At 38.0% G+C, this 22,168-nt stretch overlaps 1 protein-coding gene across 2 annotated transcripts in view; it reads left to right on the forward strand.

Annotated features, from left to right (window-relative positions):
• Nucleotides 1–8,458: 8,458 nt before the first annotated feature.
• The window catches only part of METAP2 (methionyl aminopeptidase 2), a 30,197-nt gene continuing 16,487 nt past the window's right edge, over nt 8,459–22,168 (forward strand). Inside the window, exons 1-4 of one of the 2 annotated variants that reach the window (XM_060025407.1) lie at nt 8,459–8,675; nt 10,444–10,548; nt 14,383–14,448; nt 18,210–18,312. In XM_060025407.1, the coding sequence (XP_059881390.1) occupies nt 8,525–8,675; nt 10,444–10,548; nt 14,383–14,448; nt 18,210–18,312 (425 nt within the window). In that variant the 5' untranslated portion in view covers nt 8,459–8,524. Of the gene's footprint in view, nt 8,676–10,440; nt 10,549–14,382; nt 14,449–18,209; nt 18,313–22,168 lie in introns of both variants that reach the window. The other variant, XM_060025406.1, reaches the window with a different exon arrangement.

Below are 22,168 nucleotides of genomic sequence, written 5' to 3' on the forward strand. Positions count from 1 at the left end.
TCCTCCCACCTAAAGGGGGTCTGGGCAGCCTCTGCAGCTGCCTGAAAGTCTGGGGCAGGCTCTTGGGATTGGTGGAGCCTGAATCATGTGCCTGGACCCTAACTTCAGAAGAGACTGAGAAAGCAAGAATCTGGCATTTTTGGCATCTAGAGTGGAAATGCGCTCTGCTTCAGCAGGTAGGGGAATCCCCTCATGTGGAAAGTAGGTTCAGAGGCTGGATGCTTAAAACAAATTAGCAGTTGTCCACAATTTATACATTCTCTTGTTAATGGACATTTAGGTAGTTTCCAATTTTCCACTATCACAAACTGCTGCAGTGAAATTTCTGTACATTTTTTTTGTACATAAGACTTTAATTATAATGTAGTTAAACTTATCCACCCTTTCCCTTATATTTGTGGGGGTTTTTCTTGTGTTTAAGAATTTATTTTCTACCTCAAGGTGATAATGATATTCTCCTTATGCTTCTTCCAAATGTTTTATTATTTTGGCTTTTTATATATAACTCTTTAGTCTACCCGGGGTTTATGATGGGAATTGGAAATCTAATATAGATAGTTAGATAGATAGATAGATAGATAAGCAGCTGTAGCACAACGTTTGGAATAGGCCATTATTTCCTCTCTGGTTTGTAATGTTATCTCTGTTGTATATCAAGTTTCCATATGTGTATAGGGCTGTTTGGGGCTATCTATTCTGCTCCATTGGTCTAACTAGCCTGGTGCCGATACCACGATATCTTAGTTACTAACACTTCAAAAAAGGTCAGCAAAGCCTCCCTTTGTTTTTCTTCAAGTGTATTAATGTTATTTCTAGCATTAGCTATCTTACACCCCAAAGAGCAAAATGATAAAAAAAAGAGAACATTTTCATGTATGGTTTGTATGCAACATGAGCCACAAAGAGCAACAATACCACATTTGCCAGTGGCTGGACAGTAGCCGAGAGCTCAGAGAAGGAGGCAGGGAGTTATCATCAAAGACATCAGGTGTGTTTGGAGTTAAGGCTTTGATCTCCCACCCTGTAAAGAACAGGCTACTAGGAGCTCCAGTCTCAGTGATACTCTCTTGTTTTCCCATGACCACTTACTCCTCTATCCCCATGTTTGCCTTCACAGGGGAACACAGAGTGTATCAACATCAGGGCCTCTGGAAACGCCTTCTGAGCATCCCTGAGTAATTTCCAATGTGCCAGCTAGTGTGCTAAGAGAGGTACATGATTGCTGAAGATCTCATAGCTAGTATGCTCTGCTAGTGTGTTATCAGGATCGTATACTGTTGTCCCTCTACCAGGTGTCCTCCGTGCACAGGATTGGGCTGGAAATTGAACCAGAGCATGCAAACCATATGAAACAACGATTGCACATCAGATGGGCTTTCTTGTGCATGGAGCTTATTTTTAATTCATGGGCTAGGTGAATACTGGATTAGGTGAATGCTGGGTTAGGTGAAGACTTTATGGTTTTTTAATTCAAGATTTAGAGTCCAACTGTAGATTTAAAAGTTTCAGTTAGGGTTTGCAGAAATAGGCCATTATTGAATTGATATTCATCTCTTCAAATGTCACTGCAACTTGTATAGCTGAGCCATAAAAATAATTCTACATTTAAATATGAGATGATTGGGCTTTGATTTCTTACAACAAACTTGAAAGCCATTTTAGAGCTGCCTCACACAGTGCCTGCTTGCTTTATCATTGTAGATTTTAAAGGATTTGGACTTCATTATTTGCTCCCAATTCTAGCCTAGGGTCAAGGCCCTCCATGATCTGGTCCCAACCCTGCCTATTCTATCTTCCACATTCTAAGCATCAGTGAAACCAAACTGCTTAGCATTCTTCTGATTTGTCTGCACCATCCCTCCTTCATGCCCCTGTTCTGCTCCTTACTCGCTGGGTCTTTAGGGGTGAGAAGGGCATGGTGGGATTAAATATTGTTACCTCTTAGGTGTGTCCTGGATATTAAATGAAATCTTGCAAGAACACTGTTTAGCATGGTACCTAGTGTATAGTAAGTGTTCAGTAAATATTTACGGTCCCTGACCCAGTATCCAAATTCTCCTCATCACTCGAGACCCTACTCAAAGGCTTCCTAAAAAGTCCTTTAAAAAAATTTCTCCCTCCTCAAAACTTCCTCAGTGTTCTATCTATCTATACTGCTCCGACAGCACTTTATTCCTTATTTTCCACTGATTAATGGCATACATTCTTAATCTCTCTGTACAGACTTGAAGCCTTGGAGGGCAGGGACCAAGTCTGTACTGCTGGCTGTGACTGTACACCTGTGGGTGGAAGATGACAATTATTGGTTGAATGAAGTCATTCCATGGTCAGGTGTCTGGTAGCACTGCTTGTTTAGCGGCATTAGCAAAGTCTGCTGACAGTGCTTCAGGTACCGGAAACATTTCCCTCGCGGCATTTACCACTTTTCTTAAAATTCATTGTCTTCACCAAATGTGAAGCAATATTAGGATTGAGAGCTCTAGGGATTCTCTGCTCCTGGGAGTCCTGGCAGGTGTCTGCCCAAAATCAACCAAACCTCAGTGACTGGGAGACAATGTCAAGTTGATTCAATGTCTGCTGAGGTCCAGCTCCCTGGTTTGTAGACGGCTGTCTTCTCACTGTGTCCTCCCATGGTAGAAAGGGGTGAGGGAGCTCTCTGGGATCTCTCATAAGAGTACTAATCCCATTCATGAGGGCACAGAACTCATGATCTAATCAACTCCCAGAAGTCCCACCTCCAAACACCATCACATGGGTTTCAACATATAAATTTGGAAAACAAATGTTCAGTCTATGGTATAATATAAACAAAAAATCTGTGGGGTCCTCTGTAATTTTTCAAGTATAAAAAGGGTCCTGTGTCCAAAAGTTTGAGAACCTCTGTCTAACCCTTTTCCATATTACAACCTCAGTCATAGTATATTCCTAGTTCAACTCTAATTACCTCTGCCTTCAACACTAAAATAACCCTCATTCTTTAATAAGTAGTGGGAATCATTAACTGGAGTGATGGATAGAGAGAGCCTGTGAATGGTACTGTCATTTGTCCTCCAGTATTTCATGTGGCTCTTATCTTCTTTTGTAAACCCTGGACACTGATTCCCATGTAGCCCTGGTCAATGAAAACTTGTAAGTTCCATGTGGGCAATAGTACTCCTGATATCTTGGCTATAGGAATATTGCCTGGAGCCATATATGTGTTTCCCAAAGTCCAGCCTAAATATTTGGATACTATGGGGAAGATAAAGAAGTTCTATCATTAAGGATCTAACTATTCTCCAGTTACAAAAGGAGATAATGATATATTGTAAGATAAAAAGTTATAGGATGTTTTTGGACAGAACTAAAATAGGTAAAGAATTACAGAAGAGAATGTGGCAAGGGAGTCACATTTAATTTCAAGAAAGGCACTCTCCAGGAGAACAAAAGAGGAGAGCATTGCAAGAGTCATTGATGAAGTAGTTTTGAGATAAAAGGATCCTTTGCTCTATAAGCTAGTGTCTAGGATAGTGCATCCCAATCTCTTGTGAGAATCCTTTTTTTGTGCCCTTTCATGATATTGACCTCTCTAAAGTCACCAGGGCCTTCTTTTTTAAAAAAAATTTATTTATTTATTTTTGGCTGCATCGGGTCTTAGTAGCAGCGCATGGGCTTCTCTCTAGTTGTGGCGTGTGGGCTCCAGAGAGCGTGGGCTCAGTAGTTGCAGTGCGTGGGCTCTGTAGTTGCAGTATGCGGGCTCTCTAGTTGTGGTGTGCATGCTTAGTTGCCCCGCAGCATGTGGGATCTTAGTTCCCCGACCAGGGATCAAAGCCGTGTCCCCTGCATTGGAAGGTGGATTCTTAACCACTGGACCCCCAGGGAAGTCCCACCAGTGGCCTTATAATATCTAAAATCAATGGTCTAGTTAAGACTTTGTACTACTTGATCTTTATTCAGCAGTTCATATAGCTGACCAAACTTTTTGTTTTGTAAAACTTTTTTCTCTCCTTACTTCCACGTGATTATTCTCTAAAGTATTTTCTCCTTCTTGTCCTAACATTCTTTTGTGGTTTCCTTTACAGAATTTCCCACCATTGTTTCTTATAAACAAACAAAACCCCCAAACATTAGTGTCCCTCTGGGTTGTGTTCGTTTTTTTTATCCTTTTCCCTGAAGTACTTCATTCTTAAGCCTTCTACCACACCCAAGCCCTGATGACTCTCATGTCTGTATCTCCACATCCATATTTCTAACTTACTACCAGATATCTCTGCCTGGATGCCATGCAGGCATTTCAAACTTAAAATGCCCAAAGCTTATCTTCCCTTCCGTCTCCTCCAAGACCTCCTCCTCCTCCTTTATTCCCTATCTCAGAGAGTGGTACCGCTATCCATCCGGGAACCCAAGCCAGAAACCTGGCTTGGTGTGTCATCTTCAACTCCTCCCTCTCCATATTCAATGGACCATTAAGTTCTCTTAATTCTAAATTAGACATGTTTCTGCAATCCAGTCTCTCCTCTCTAGCCCCCAACAGCCTTCACATAAGTTCTCATCAATATTGTTATCAACAATAACATATTAGCAAGTTTCCCCTACTAGCAGGCTCTGCCATTTCCAATTTTTCTTTCTTTAGAATACAAGCCATCAGACTTAGGGATATCACTGCTGATAAAAGTTTAAAAAATGGTTTTGAGAACAGACATGGTGTGGGCTCCCCTTTTTCAAAAAATTTTCAGGACACAAGAAACCATCCTCTACTCTGTTATTTCATACTAATAATTTTAGACTTATTAAAAGACTGTTCAACTTCAAAAACTAGCAAGTACCATACTCTCAGAATAGAATACAGTTCTTTAAATATATTTGGCTTTTAAAATAAAACACATGGATTTACTGGATGGAAACCACTGCCCTAGAATCTAGACTGCCATCAGAGTGATCTTTCACAAAGCAAAAATGACCACGTTTCCCTAGCTTGCAGACATCTGTATGTATTATATAACCATATACATTTATCCACAGAATCTACATCAATATCATTTTACTGGCTTTTAATGGCTACACAGTACTATTCATTGTATTGTCATGCTGGGGACATGTCTGTCGTGGTATATTTTAAGCATTTTTTAAAATATTAAATTTTAAATATCCCTTGTCACATATCACCTTGAGACCTTACAATAAAAGCCACTCTTCAGGGTAGCATAGAAGGCTATTTACAATCTGGTCTCACTTCACCTACTCCTCAGCAAGAACTTCCCCTAAACATGCCACTGTCAAATGAAAAATAATGCACAACCTAAAAGTTGAGAGTTATGTTTTATTCGGCAGACATTCTTAGGACTTCAAGCCCAGGAGACAGCCTTTCAGATAAACGCTGAGAAAACTGTTCCAAAGATCAAAAGCGGGCAGCCAGGATATATGGGAGTTTTTGCACCACCACCACTAGTCGGAACAAAGGGCTACTGTTAATGAAAGAAAACGAGATATCCCAAGTTAAGGAATTTAGTGTTTTTCTACGTATGGGAAGATGCAAGAGTCTGGGCTCACTGAAATCATTCCTTTGATATGCACCTCAGCTATCCGGGTCTCTCAGTCAGGAGCAATTCCCTGCCCCTTCTCCAAGGGGACATTCGTCAAGGTCTGTGTTATGGTCTGAATTGTGTTCCCTCCCTCCAATTCATATTTTGAAGCCCTAACCCCCAGTGTGACTGTATTTATATATCTGTATCTATGCCATATCATCTATACATTTTAAAATAGTTATATAGCACTTTTTAAACCATAAAGATATGGAAAAAAATCCTCAGTATTTCCCTTAATGTCAAGCAAACAAGCTTTCCCATATTTTTCTTAATATATTTCTTGTTAACCCATTGCCAAAGGTCACAAAAGACATGTGTGCCTTAGGATATTTAGGCCATCATATAATACACACAAATGGAAAAATTTCAAGAGCATGGCTTATTAACAGCAATGTTGGCTAACACATATCACTATTGTGTCAAGTGTTGTGCTGTCACAGGTGCTTTTTCTCCATTTTGAAATTTAATTTCCATATCCTATGATGTGGTACTATTATTATCCTCATTTTACAAATAAGGAAACTGAAATTTGGAGCGATTAAGTGATTTGTCCTAAGCCACACCACTAACCAAGGACTTCAAAGAAAATAAGGCGGAGGCTAATTATGTTGCTCAGTTTGGAATTAATATTTTCTCACCAAAAATACATTTTTGGGACAAAATAATAAATATATCTTATTACATTGATTTTACAATAGGAAAAGTCTCTCTCCAAGGAAAAAAAAACTTATTTTTGTCTGCTTATCTAGTTAACCATCTAAGACAAAATGACTTCATGTGATTAGCTAGAAAAAATATTCTCGTCTATGCTGGTATTGAGTTATATATAATACAGGTTCTTTTAGATTCTTACTTAAGTTTTCAACATTTCTTATTCCTTTACCCCATTCAACTTCCTCTTATAGAGAAAACCAAATGAAGAAAAATGTGAAAATAAGGAGTGATGGGCTGTTAAGTATAATTATTCAGTTATCTCAGACTCTGCAGTGTCCTGGAAAATTATCATCCAGCAAATATTCACTACCGTACTGTCAAGATATGTTTTTTTTTTTTTTAATATTACCTGAAAGTTTCATTTTCTTGCCTCTTTTCGGAAAGAAAGGGGGAAAAGTAGAGTACAATCCCTTTGCAGCAAAGAAACAGTATTTTGTGTTATCAGTGCACTTTAGCATTACTTTTTTCATTGAACAAATTCTGACATTGATAATTCTGTAGATCAACTTATACCTCAAACACCCTTTGTCAAAATTTATCTACTGACCCTCTAGAATCGTGTGTCTACCGGACTGGGTCTGAGGTAGTAGCCATGGCCCAAGTGTTCCCAGAACTTATAGTGGAACTGGGAAGATTCACAACAAAGCTTGAAGGCATTTTTCATACAGCAGATCTTAGTTATAAGGATGCTTTTGGCAGTAGCTTTGCACCACAACCAGGGTGAGCTTTGATTCCTCCTGAGATTGACAGCCACATCCTTGCCCCCACTCTTAAGACCTTTTAGACCCTTTTAAAAATCTTCATCTTTATGACAGACTAACTTGGAATAGAAAATAATAAATGTTGTAAGGAAAGTATTAGCATTTTATTTTATTCTTATTTATTTATATGTCTCATTGAATGCCAAACTTTCTTGAGGATACTTTTTTTTCACTTTTGTATCTTCCACCAAGAAAAATTACTTCTAGTCTACAATCAATACATATTTATTGAACTGATTAGGAATTTCAACTGGGAAGGCACAATACAGAATTACTAAATTTCTGGCACCTGATTACTTGGGTTTGGATTCTAACTCTGCTATTTACTTCCTGTATGACCTGGTGCAAGTGACCAAAACTCTCTAGCTCTAATTTCCCCAACTCAAAAGTGGATTAAATGAGATAATGAATGTAAAGTACTTGGCACTTCTTAAGTGCTATTTATACAATGAGTATTTACTGGGCTCCTACAATGCTTTAGGTTAGAGGTAGGTGCTGGGAATAAGAGTACAAAACAGGCGAGGTTCCTGTCTTCATGGAGCTCAAGGTAGTTGGAGAGACACACATAAAACAAATAATCACAAAAATAAATTACAAATTGCCATGAAAAAAAGTTAAGAATTCAATGCGTGGTTGTATGAGCAGGGCCTGATATAGATTGTTGAGGAAGGATTCGCTGAGGGAGTGGCATTTAAGCTGAAACTTGAAAGATGAAGAGATTCTCTATTTCCTCTCGTTCCTCAACTCTCTAATCTGGCTTCCATCTCTCTACCTAAATAGCTCTTTCTAAGGTCACCAGTGGTTTCCATGTCACTATAATATATACATCCGGCATTTTTCATCCTCTTACTTGACCTCTTAGCACTCAACGCAGTTGATCACTCCCTCCTCCTTGAGACGCTGTCTTTCCTTGGCTTCTCTAATAATAGACGCCTCCTGATCTCTTAACCTCTGACTGCCTCTTCAGTCAGGCCCCTTTGTAGGTACATCTCCTTAAGTGTTTGGATAGCCTCACCGTGAGCTGTAATTGTGAATAAAAACGCAGTCCTTTTGAGTCATAAAAAAGAAGTGTGTACACGTGAAGGCATTTTTTCGCCCCTCTCCTCGCTTCCGGTGCGCTGTATAAAACCACGAATATAAAACTTTCCGGTTCCAGTCGAGAGGCCCCTCTCCCGCGCGCAGGCAGCGCCTGTCCATAGGGCAGGCACGGGAATTCAACTTGACCCTAGCAGGCAGGTTTACCCGAGGCGCGGGACGAGGGTGTGGTCAGATTTCGCGCGGTTTTCCCGACCTCCTCGGCCACGCCCGCCTGAGACGAGCCCGGCCCAGCTCCACGCGAAATCCTCACAGTCGAGTCCTCCACCGTCCCAGCATTCCCCGCGCCCCTACCATCGAGAGCAGCTTCCGGCGTCGCTGGTGTAGGTGGGTGAAGAAGGAGCGGGCCCTCGCCGCCCTGTCTTAGTTCCTCGCGCTCTCTTGGGCAACATGGCGGGTGTGGAGGAGGCAGCGTCCTGCGGGAGCCACCTGAATGGCGACCTGGATCCAGACGACAGGGAGGAGGGAGCTGCCATTACGGCTGAGGAGGCGGCCAAGAAAAAAAGACGGAAGAAGAAGAAGAGTAAAGGAGCTGCCACAGGTAAAGGGAGTTTTTATGTCTTCCCAGTCCCCGCCGGGATGGCCGAACGGCTCGACTCAGGCCTGGCGGGGCTGACAGAGACTAGGGACTTAGAATCCTGGACTGATTCCCAGGACTGAACGTGTGTCCGGGCCGAGCTGCAGATTTCCAGCCCCGGGGACAGGCGGCTCCTCGCGTGGTATTAGGGACCTGGTGGGGGAGGGGTGGAGAAGAGGGTGCCTCAGCTTCTGTGGGGTCGTTGGGCCGGAGCCCCTGCATTGCCGGCGCTTAGCTCCCACGCAGACGGTGCGACGGACCTGAAGCCGTGCCCAGGGCCCAGCCTTCTCACCTTCCTCGCGGATTGGCCTCCTCCTCAAAAATCTGGTTCTGACCCATACTGCCGCCTCCTTGCTGGAGCAACGTGGGACATATTTTCGTCGAGGGTTGGGGGTGGAGTAACCGAGTCTTAGCGCCTCAGCAGCACCTCCCCCCACCATCCCAGTTTACGGAGAGATTTGTGTGGCGCGCAGCCCTTTTGGGGTGTGTGTGTATGTGTGTGAATGCCCACGCGCTCTTGTTACTGAGTAGTAATAGCAGGATGTGTGGTGGTGCGACTCTTCACCTGCCTAATCCCACAGTATCGTCAAGCTTTTGGGCTTTTAGGCCTGGATTATGATGCCACTTGTAGGCAGTCTGGGTAGGATATTCTGTGGGTCCGAATGGAGCTTTTCTAAATCTACTGGTAAGGCAAGGAAAACAGCTGAAAGTTTTCAGTTGGATTATATTATGAGTTAGAAACTTAATTGTTTGATTGTGAGAAGTCAGTGTTTTTGTTGCATCAAGGCCTTGGTTTTAGGAAGAGTTATTTGTACTGTTAAAATCAGCCACAGAAAGAGTGAGAGGACAGTGGAGAAGCCAGAAGTGATAAAGTGGAGTTGAGAGAGGTTAGAGAGGGTTAACCTGTATCCTTTTGAAGTTTTGATTAGATGGGAGTTGAAGAGGGAGAGCTGTAGGGGCTAGGATGCTTCCAGAGCAAAATTGAATCCCAGGATATAGTCTGGTGGCAGTTCCTGGCTTTCAGATGAAATCCAGACTCTTCAGTTTGTCCTTTTAAGGTGTTTAGCAGACTGACCCTAATATATCTTTAACAGTTCTATCTCTCAGGATGAATTCTCTGCATAGCCAGCCTGTCACTTCATTATGTGCTACATGGTAATACTACCTCTTTTTACGCATACATATTACTCATATAGCTACATTCTTATCACTTCTGCAGCAGGGCCTGCTCTTGTGCTTAGCTGTTGGAGAAGTTTGTTTTTCAGTAATGGAATGTCTTTTCCTACTTATTTTTATTTTACCCAGCCCGGCTTGACAATTTCTTTCTTCCTGAACCCCTGAAGCCCCCAGGACCCCACAGAAATCCTCTTACTAAGGCCTTCAGCATTTATGGCCCATCTTAAGTCCTTGCTTGGTTAATAAATTATTTGTTGTAGTCTAATTGTTAAATACTTTAAAAAAGTTAAAACTACTTAAGGGTAGAGAACAACTTACAGTTTAACTCCTAGCACAGAGAATGTGTAATGAGTATTTTGTTGAACGGGCAGTACCACTTAGATATGGAATATTTTTCTTTCGTTAAATAAATTTTATTCTGCTTCAAGTAATGTTCTGCTTTTGTTTTATGAACATTTATCAGGAAGACTTAACATGTTTTTTAGAATCCTTAGAACATATTTTAGTGGGAAGATCTTGATTAGATTTGATTTATGTTATTGTATTTGATCAGCAGAGCAACAGGAACCTGATAAAGAATCAGGAGCCTCGGTTGATGAGGTAGCAAGACAGTTGGAAAGACAAGCATTGGAAGAGAAAGAAAGAGTTGATGACGATGAAGGTAAATGGTTAATTTGATTTTTGTGGTTAGGAAAGCAAGAAAATATGACATTCTTTAACCAAAGTTGCTTATTTGTCCATATAGTCCAATATTCTCTGATGTTTTACTTAACTGATGTTAAAGCCTCAATGTCACAGATGAAAAGGAAAATGTATTTAGTTATTAGCAACTCTTTTAAAAGTTGGATATGTTGAATGCTCAAATAACACAGATCTCAACTTTAAAAATGTACTTAACAAAAGGCCGAGTAGTGGGTATTAATAAGATAAAATTGAATGCCTGTTTATTTAACTAACTTTTATTGAACAGCTAATATGTACTAGGCACTATCTTAGGATACTTTCATCCATTCTCATTTTACCCTCACAAAAACCAAGCAAACAGGAAATGATAGTTATATGATTTGCCCAATGTGACACAGCTAGTTTGTGTAGAATAACAGAGCCAGAGTTTCAAACCTAGCACCTGATTCCAAGTCTATTCCTTTTACTCTATCAAAGGTACTTCCCATTTTGTCAAAGGAGCATGTTGGAGTGCTTCTCAAATCTATTATGAATTTCCTGACCCCAGATCCTTGTGGTATTTTGGAGCTTTTGCCAAAGATTTCTTTAAAGACAACAACTCTTGGAATTGTAGGAATTGATGCTATCAGTAAGACAGTGGAGGGAGTGATTAGTTAGGAGAACTATTTTTATTCTACAGCCTCTTTTGGCAGAAGAGGAGATAGGGCTTCCGCATTCTTAATTATCTATTGCTATGATCTACTGTTCTGCCTCAAGAACTGCCAGCTTGGGCTTATGCCTTCCAGTCTTTAGCAACAAATACGTGCTGTACTTTATCATGTTAGGATAATGCAGAGCAGTTGTTTCTCCTTTAGAAGGATAAATTCTCTGCCCTCAAGGAGCTTACAGTCAAATTTAGTGGAAAAAAATGCCAAGAATTGTTACCAAACCCAGACACCAGGTTGCGGCAAAGGAAAGTACAGCGTTTATTGCAAAATGCCAAGCAAGGAGAATAGGCAGCTCATGCCCAAGAGACCTGAAGGCTTTTAGAGAAGGGTTTTTAAAGGCAACATTAGAGGTGAGGGTTGCCAGGTGCCTGATCAGCTTGTGGACATTCTTCTGATTGGTTGGCTGTGCAGTAACAGGGTGACTTTTTGGGAATCTCAGTTATAGTTTTCTGGTTTCAACTGATCTGGAGTCTGTGTGCTGGTGGTCAGCATACAGCTAACTTTTTCCACCTGGTTTGGGGGGGTTAGTATCTGCAAACCAACTCAAGGATATGGTTCAAGATATTATCTGTAGCCCTTGAGGAAAAACCAAAGGTCCTTTGTTTTTAATGGCCAAACTATTATTATTTAGTTTTGTTTGATTGTTTTCCTTTGTTTTTGCATTTTTCTCATGTCTCTGATTAAATTTGCTCTTTGGAACTCAGGGAAAGCCTAAGAGTCTAAAGCTTTTTTACAAAAGAGGTGGGAGACTTGGGGTCTGTCCCTGAGAAGGCCCTACAGGGTCCTGCTTGGTTTCAGATTCAAGGGAATAGTTAGCTTTTCCTTTTCCTTAAGCAAATCTCTTGTCCATTCTGCCTTGGTTTATGCTTCAGATTATAAACATATTTTGAACTCTTAACAAGAAAGGTATTTGTAAATTCAAGGTAATATAATAGGTTGCTGTTGACCCACTGTGTGTAGAATATCAATCACAGTGCTAATTTGAAGACAGTGCCTGCCTTGTTTCATTACACCTCTGCAAAGTTATATGAATCTCTTGACATTGAAGGAGGAAATTTTGCTTGTCAGAATGGGAATCTTCAGTGTACTAAAGAAGATTTTAGGAATATCAAATATTTAGGAATTTAGTTTTCTCCAGTTTGGGTTCATTGTTTTCCTAATTCATTTTGATAATCAGGATCAACCAGTACTATTAAACTGTTGTGGGCTTCCCTGGTGGTGCAGTGGTTGAGAGTCCACCTGCCGATGCAGGGGACACGGGTTTGTGCCCCAATCCGGGAAGATCCCACATGCCGCAGAGCGGCTGGGCCAGTGAGCCATGGCCGCTGAGCCTGTGCATCTGGAGCCTGTGCTCCGTAACGGGAGAGGCCACAACAGTGAGAGGCCTGCGTACCGCAAAAAAAATAAAATAAACTGTTGTGAGAAGTCTTTGAGAGGATGGAAAGCTAATATTTCAATATCTTTTTTCTAAAGGAAAACTGATTATTGTGGAGAGACAAAATATAGAGTTGGAAAGATATACTGGTATCTGCAATAAAATTTATTGAAATTTGGAGGTGGAATTGTGGGCTGAATGCTGATGGAAAGCTCATTGGAAGGAATGGGACTTAAAACCAAACAAAAGAGACCATTTTGGGGCAGGACAAAGTGTAGTGAACAGTGCAAACTGGCCTCATTATAAGACGATTCATTGAGGGAGCTTTGGAGCAGTTTTTTTCCCGTCTTTCGTTTGTTTATTCATTAGTTTCCTTCCGGTTTTATTGAGATATAACTGGTATACAGTTCTGTGTGAGTTTAACGTATACAGCATAATGATTTGACTTAGATACATCATAAAATGATTACCAAAATAAGCTTAGTGAATATCCTAGTTATTTGCTCTTAGTTATTTTAGTTATTTGTGGGTAGATTAGCATACTTCAGAAATGATTGTTGAAATTTATTGAGCAACATTTTTAGAAATTCAGACACTTATGTCTATTTTTGATACCTTTAAAATATTTTAACTCACTGTTTAATCTTGGTCATAATCGTATTCTTTATTTTTTCTCAAAGTTTAAGTGTATGGTCATTGAGCTTCAAGCAGAGTTGTTATGAAAACCGACAGGCAGATCATGGCTATTTTGTATATTCTTTTGCCAGCTGTTTTTTTAAAATAGTTCTTATTTTTGGTCATCAGGTTCTTTTGAAAATCTGAAAACTATGAACCTAGGAGAAGTAGAAATTTTTTTGTATACAATTTGATCCAGAAAGAAGGAGAACTCTTTTTCTTTAATAACAACTATGCAGGAAAAGATATTTATTTATTTATATTGGCTGCGACTGGTCTTAGTTGCGGCACACGGGATCTTCTTTCTTTGAGGCATGCAGGACCTTTCATTGTGGCGCATGGGCCCTTCGTTGCAGCGTGTGGGCGTGTGGGCTTCTCTCTAGTTGTGGCGCACGGGTTTAGTTGCCCCACGGCATGTGGGATCTTAGTTCCCCAACCAGGGATCGAACCTGCGTCCCCTGCACTGGAAGGCGGATTCTTTACCACTGGACCACCAGGGAAGTCCCAGGAAAAGATATTTTAAAATATGAGACCCCATTTACCTCTCACTGGATTAGGAATCAGGTGATATTCTTGGTTCAATTTTGCTATTTATCTGTTAGGATTATCTTGGGCATGTCCTTAAACATTCCTTGTTACCTCATAGGGTTGCTTTAGGATCACATGAGGTCATGAAATACAGGTGTTTAACTGCAAAGCATATATAAACTATTATTATTTCAGATGAAGTCATATAGTCATTATTACAGGTATTTTAGTAACACTAGTTATTTTTCTTTGCTTTAAAAAAAGATGTTATTTAATACATGTTTTATTCTTAAAAATATCTCAATTCTTTTAGTAGAGTAAGTCAAAGTAAAGTTTACTAGTGCTTTTGATTGCACAAGTCAAATTCTGATACTTAAAGCTAACAGTATACAAAATTCTAAGAGTATTGGGTCAGCTTTGTCGTATGCTATTTAAGATGCACTGTGTGTTTGTGTACTTGTCTGCTTGTGCTTGTTTCGTCCCTCTGCTTATAAGGCTTAAGTGAACTTGACATGTCTTTTCTTAGATGGAGATGGTGATGGAGATGCAGCAACTGGAAAGAAGAAGAAAAAGAAGAAGAAGAAGAGAGGACGTTAGTGTCTTTAGTTAATCCTACTTGCCAAATTAGAAGTGGTTTATTAACCAGCAGGTTTGAAGAGTAGATTTGAAGTTGCTTAAGATCCTGGTATATGTTAGGGAAATAAATGTAGGCTTAATGGAGGTAGAATTTAGTGAAACTCACAGCTATTTGGCAAGTACTTTGGTTTAACAGTCTTGTTATTTTCTTTAGCTGTATTCAGCCAGGGGATGTTAATAATAAATTTGTTGTATTTTACTGCATGTTAGGGATGAGTTCCTAAAAATTTATAATTTAAAATTTGAATAATTCAAATAGTTTTGTCAGTGATGACTAAAGTAATGCCACCAAGTGGTAATAGGATAAACATAGTTTGCAGTTCACCTGCCAGTTTTGATATTACGAGATTCTTGGCGAATATTTAATGAGGAGTTCCATTATTTAAAATTTGTGTGTATGGTGAATTTTTATTAATAACATGTATTGTAGTATTTCAGATTCACTTAATATATGATCCTACTTGTATTTTATTTCTATAAACGATATAACCAAACATCTTCATAGACCTGAAGCTCTTAGGGAGACTAAGGGGAGACTGTATAGCATAGACTAAGGAGACTGTATATAGACTAAGGGGAATAAAGTTTGGGTTGAGAATCAGAACAAGTTCTAATCTTGGATGCCCTTTGGTTATTGGGGTCCATTGAGTGTCTGGCTAAACCTTCCTTTAAAATCTTTAGGCTGAAATTTTATGAATGAGAATATTGAGGGTTTGACTTTCATTTTTATCTCTGGGTTGAAATACTTAAATTATTTTTTAAGAAAGCTATTGGCTCTGCCAGCCATTCCCCTGATATGTCTCTAGGTGGAGATGGAATAGCCTTCTTTCTAGTCAGGCATCTATCCTGGTTAGATCCTTCTACTCAGGATGTCAGTTCTGCCCCTAGCATAATCTGTATTTAATGAGCACAGATTACTTGCATTCCAGGAATCTCCAGGTATTATGATGTCATGTTCCTTCCATTCAAAAATTGTTCATAGTGTGCTTGTGAGACGTATTACCTGAGATTGGCTTGAGAAAGATCTATTTCTCCAAATACTCTAAAATTGCTTCCTAATGAAGGTAGATAAGCAGGGAGGAGCATTAAGAGGCTGCTTTGTATTTGCCCTTGGTAGAATTCTTCCACTGACAGATGTTTTATTATGATGCCATCAGCCTTTGTTGTGCCTCCTCTGAGGATGTTGTTGAACTTACTGTTCATTATGTTTCTTTATGAGCAGTCTTGAGAGACCCTTTTTTTTCTGGTCTTAGTATCGAGAATAATTGTGCTTTTCCTGAGTAGTTAATGTGTTTTATTGCAGAAGCACCATGAACTATGCAAATAACCTAGCCTTTTTTTTTTTTTTTTTTGATATTGGCTACTAGAGGATTTAGAGCCAAATCTGGTTTTGTATTGGCCTTATTTCAGGTTCTATTTTAGGTTCTTTCTGTGTTTTGATTTTTGCTCTCTGATTTGCTTTGAATGTCTCTTATTTGTGTAGGCTGTCATAAATCACTTATGAAATAAACCAAATACTGTAATCAGGGGCAGTTTACTGCCCTCATTTTCCTCATCTATAAAGTGAGAGAATTGTAAGTGATAGTTAACAATAACTGCAATACAGATATTTATAATTATTCATAGTTTTAGATAATAACTTGGACATAGTACGTTATAAGTTTCAAACGTTATCCAAGATTTCATCTAGTTCCTCATTTTGTAGATGAGGAAACTGAGGCTTGGCACATTTAGGCATTTGTCCAAGTCACAGCTAATAAGTGGTAAAGGCTAGGCTTCAACTTATTTCAATGACAAATTCTTTATTTTTTCTCTAATGAACTTCTTGAGTCCTTTAACTATTTTGTCTTAATAATTTGTGGACAATATAAAAGGCATCTTTATTAGATTTGTAGATGAAATATAAAGCTGAGGATGATAATACTTTGGTTGACAGAAATCAAGATTTCAAAAGAAAACTGAGACAATAGGCTAATATTAACAAGCTGAAATTTAAATAAGCATATATAAAGTTAGTATAAGGTGATAGAATCCTAAGGATTTTGAGTGCTTATACAGTGAGAACCAAAAAGCTAGGAATCTTAACCTTTCAGTAGCAGTAGGATTTTTAGAATCAACAGTGTATTATACTAATTGTACCTTATTTGAACTATTAATAGAAGTCAATTCTAGTACCAACTTAAAAGAATCACTGACAAGGTTGATGAATATGAGTGAAAGTGTTAAGAACCGCATCCCTTAAAGTGGTTTCTCATCATAGAGAGGAAGGAAGCAGTAGAAATGAAAAGTAAATTTTTTTTAACTGCAAAGAGTTAAGTAGAACTAACAGATGAAAGTAACAGGGAATTAGTGTTGGAAGAGCTTTCTAACAGTTACAGTTCTCCCCAAGTGAATGTATTTTAGCTTGGGAATAGTGATTGCCTCCGCTGTAAGGCACTTAGTGCCATCCGTCAGGGGTGTTAGAGGATTCCTGGATTTCAGTGTGAAACTAAATTAGATGACCTCTAAGGTCATTTTTGATTTCAAATTCTAAACGTTCCCTCTTCGGAGGAACCTAAAACAGCATTCCCCAAGTTTATTTGTCCGTAGAACACTTCTAAGCATTACATAAAAAAGAGGAAAACGGTGGGTGTTTGTGAAATATTGAATATTCAGATTAAAAGAGGGAACCAAAAAATGGTTCTGTAGATAAATGATTTGGCTCAGTAAATTGTCAAATTTTTCTTTATATGCATCCTTTTATTTCCCATTGCAGAACAAAAAAATCTAAAATATGTGTTAAAATTTCAGATAAAAACCCATAAGACTGGTTAAAATCAAAAGAAAACCACACACTTCAACTCAGTAGTTGTTACATGCTGCAGGTATACATTGAAAGTCATATATTATTGCATAAATTAAGTCTTATGTAACCTCCTGACATTCCTTGGATACAGCACTTGTTACTAAAAGAAAGTTCTTTGTAGAATAAGAACTATATAAGAACTAGTTCTTACGCATTTAAACGGATTTTTAGAAGACACATCTCTAAATATTTTTAAAAAGCATTTTGGAACACTGGTGTCTTAGAATGTAGTTTGGGAAATAATGTGTCCTTAAAACATATGCTAAAAAAAAAAAAACCATGCTAAGTACTGTAACTTTTTTCAAGTATCTGGAAATTTGTATATGGCTACCTAAAGTCTTTTAGCCCTGGGGTATGTATACATACTAACATACTAAGTATGTATGTATACATAATATACATACTATGTATACTAACTTTTATACATAATATACCCTTGGAATAAGTTTTTTACCTATTTTATTAAACATAATAGCTTTATATTTTTACTTTATCGCTATAGGATTTCTTTTTTATTTTCTTGTTGCTTCTTTGATTTTTATTTGCGAAAGCCAGCCTCTGTATGCTATTCCATTTCCAGTATAGTAAATGAAGACAAAAACATTAGAAGTGTTCTTTGTGCCAAGGCATATACTGTTTAAATACATAATGGAGTTCTGAGGAGTTGAATATTTTTATTCCCAAGTAATTAATTATAAATCAGGAGGTGGCTATTGTGGTGAAGTATCTTCTGTTTTGAACTGTAAATTGATACCAGGGAGGTTCCTTAAAGTCAGGACATATAATAACAATTAGGAACTGAGAAAAACTAATGCTAACTGCTTAATTTTGTTTTTAACTACAGAAGTTAATGCTTTATTTGTATCTCACAGCAAAAGTTCAAACAGACCCTCCCTCAGTTCCAATATGTGACCTGTATCCTAATGGTGTATTTCCCAAAGGACAAGAATGCGAGTACCCACCCACACAAGATGGGTAAGGATCATAAAATAACTTCCAGTTTGACTTTTGAAAGTTGTAGTTTAGCAATAAAGCAGATTTGATTTTTCTTAGGACTTTGCTCCACTACCTTAATAAAAAAGCTTATGAATTTGTTGCAGAGAAGATACAGTAGAAGCCCTCTTATCCAAAATGATTGGGACCAGTAGTTGGTTAATCTTTATTGATAAAAGTTAACTTAAAACAAACATTTGTTTTTCATCATTCTTGATCTTTGAGCATGGATTGCATTGAACTCCACTTTTTTTTTTTTTCCATGGGCTGAATCCATAATGCATTGTCTGGTCTGTTCCATTTTGAGTTTCTGTGAACAGTAAGAACTAAGTAATCTGCGGCTGATGCCTATACCTACATTGTTTTTTTTCCTGAAATCATTTACAGTTCCATTTGACAGAAGTATTTTTTGACGACTTGCCTTTATTGAAACTCCTCTGAGTAGTCAATTTAGTTTTCATAGAAACAATTCTTTTTATGTAATGTATAATTAAACTACATAATTACAATAACAAGTACAGATGACTTACACAGGTTTGGGCACAGATAACCTGATTCTTGGAAGTGTTCTGAAAGAATGCATTTTATTTGGTTAGCAGACACTTGAAGTGGCATTATGTAGACTAGTTAAGAGCCTGGAAGCTGGGACCTAACTCTCTGCATTTGAATCCCAGTTCTAACACTTATTAGCTTTGTGACTTGGGCAAGTAATTTATCATGTCTGTGCTTTCATTTCCTCATCCATAAAATGAGCTCTTCATAGGGTTGTTGTGAGGAATAATATATGTAAAGCATTTAGAAGAGTGATAGACACATAGTAAGCATTAGGTAAGTGTTAGCTGCTATTATTATTATTATTCAAAACAGGAACCTAGCCACTAGTATTCAGACTACAGTGGGCATTGGTCTGTATGGTTTACAGAGGGATCAGGAGCATTGGTTAATCCAGTGGTTGCAATAGTTGGTTAAGAAAGCTTCTACTGTAGCACTATTTCTTTGACTTGTAAAGACATCGTTGTTTTTCTTTAAACTTAGAAAGGAACATGATGTTATATTTTATGGCATGGGCATCTTTTGTTTGAATTTGAATACATCAGTCACTATCCCTGTCTTAAAACATTTATTTTTAAAGTGTTACAAACATGCAGTTTTATATTAATTACATAAATTTTCATAGTACATATGATGTGATGACACTTATTTTTTAATATAATCTTTTGTTTTTTTGCTTGTTTCCTCTTCCTTCCCGACCCATGTAACCACCTAGCAGGTAGCCTTCCATATGTTTTATGCTCATGTATGTGTACATCTATCTCTGTTTGTGTAAGGAGAGTGTTTTGGTCATTATTTGTTTACAAAAACAGAATCGTAGGTGCACTTTCCTCCTCCATGCCTTTCTCATCAGGGCTGCGTCTTGGAAGTCCCTCTAAGTTAATCAGAATAGCTCTGTTATTCTTTTGAATGGCTTCATAATCTGTGGCATGAATATACCGTACTTTATTCCACCATTTTGTAATTGATGAGCATTCACTTTGCCTCCAGTTGTTTTTTTTGCTGTTATAAAGCATTTGCAATAAAGATCTCTCTTAAGTATATACATATATATGTATAAATACATATATGTGTCTGGGAATACACATATATATCTCCTTATGTGCTGGCAGTTTTATTATGTGATAGTTCTCCAGGAGTGGGATTGCTGAATCAAAGAATATATTAATACTTTATGATTCCCAGATTGCTAGTGATTTTTGAGCATCTTTTGATTATTGGCTTTATTCTTTTGCTCTTGCATAAGTTTAAAAATTATACTTTTATTTTATTTTTTATTGGGGTATAGTTGTTTTACAATGTTGTGTTAGTTTCTGCTGTACAGCGAAGTGAAGTAGAGTTCCCTGTGCTATATATAGCAGGTTCTTATTAGTTATCTATTTATACATATTAGTGTATACATGTCAATCCCAATATCCCAATTCATCCCACCCCCACCTGCCACTTTCCCTCCTTGGTGTCCATACATTTGTTCTCTACATCTGTGTCTCTGTTTCGGCCCTGCAAACCGGTTCATCTGTACCATTTTTCTAGATTCCACATATATGTGTTAATATACAATATTTGTTTTTCTGACTTACTTCACTCTGTATGACAGTCTCTAGGTCCATTCATGTCTCTACAAATGAGCGAATTTCGTTCCTTTCTATGGCTGAGTAATGTTCCGTTGTATATATGTACCACATATTCTTTATCCATTTTTCTGTTGATGGACATTTAAAGATTTTATATAACAGTATATATTCATATTTTGTACTTCTGGGTTCCTAGCAGTCTCTTCTGTTTTCTCAAACTCTTATTTTTTGTTTTATTACATCTTTAATTGGTCTAGAATTTTTTGTCTAAGGTTGGGGGTGCTAATTTTACTTTCTTTCAAATGGATAGCTAGTTGTGCTAGAATTGTTTCTTAAGTAGTTCATTCTATTTAATTGAATGACCACTTTTGCCATATACTATTCTTATATAATGGAACTCTGTTACCTTATATAATGGAACCAATTTCTGTATTATTTATTCTGTTCCACTCATCTATTTGTCTATTTCTATACTAATACTGTTTATTTTGATAGTTTGATAAATCAGTTGTTTCTTCTCTGCCACACAACCCAACCAAACAGTTCTTTTTTTATTTTTCTCAGATACTTTTGGTCATATTTTTAGTTTTAATACACATATCCACAGAAAAATGCCTTTCTTATTGGAGTCACATCATATTTATGTATGTTTCAGAAAACTGACAGTTGTATCACATTGACTTCTCCATTGTTGTCGTATATTTTCCACCTTATTCTGATTTTTTTTTTAAATGTAGGTCCTGTCCCTTTTTTGTTGTTTGTTCTTAAGTGTTCTATTGTTTTGTTACTGATGTGAACGAGGTATTTTTATTCCCATTTCCATTTCTGTTTTCTTATTGCTAAAGGGGAAGAAAGCCATAGATTTCCTATACTTGTTAACACATTGTTAATATATATTTTTTTTTAACTTTTTTTTTTTTTTTTTTTTTGCCATACGTGGGCCTCTCACTGTTGTGGCCTCTCCCGTTGTGGAGCACAGGCTCCGGACGTGCAGGCCCAGCAGCCATGGCCCACGGGCCCAGCCGCTCCGCGGCATGTGGGATCCTCCCAGACCGGGGCACGAACCCATGTCCCCTGCATCGGCAGGCGGACTCTCAACCACTGTGCCACCAGGGAAGCCCCATTGTTAATATTTTTAACAACATGAATATGGTGGAACACTTGAAGTAATGTTTAATACAAGAAAAAATAATTGAGATTTTGTAAATCTTAGAAACTACGTTTTCCTTTTTGCTATCATTTTCTAATGCAAACTGAACATTGTATAGGTGGAATAAGTTCCATTTTTGAAACAATACAGGAAGATATTAATTATATATTATAATATCTCTTGGGATAATACTTTTCTTAAATATTGAAAGCAATGTTGTGTGCTGTCCTGGAGAAATACAAAAGAAATTAAGATACTGTTGTTATGTTTGTTCTTTAATAAATCTCAATTTTTTTGAGATTCATATAATCAGTTTTGACTACTTGCAAATAGATTACAATCAGTATTCTTACGGATTTGGTAAAGTATTAAATATAGTTTTGTATCTTGCCTTCCTTGATTGAAAATTACATGAATTATTACATAGAACTTACCTGTGTAACTGCCACCCAGGTTGAGTACATTACGTTAACTTTTTATTAACTTTTTATTTTGAAGTAATTTCATACTTAACAGAAGTAATTCCATTCTGTGAGACTAGTACACAGAACTCCTGCATACC

Source organism: Delphinus delphis, chromosome 11 (genome assembly GCF_949987515.2).
Source record: "Delphinus delphis chromosome 11, mDelDel1.2, whole genome shotgun sequence".
In the NCBI taxonomy this organism is placed as follows: Eukaryota; Metazoa; Chordata; class Mammalia; order Artiodactyla; family Delphinidae; genus Delphinus; species Delphinus delphis.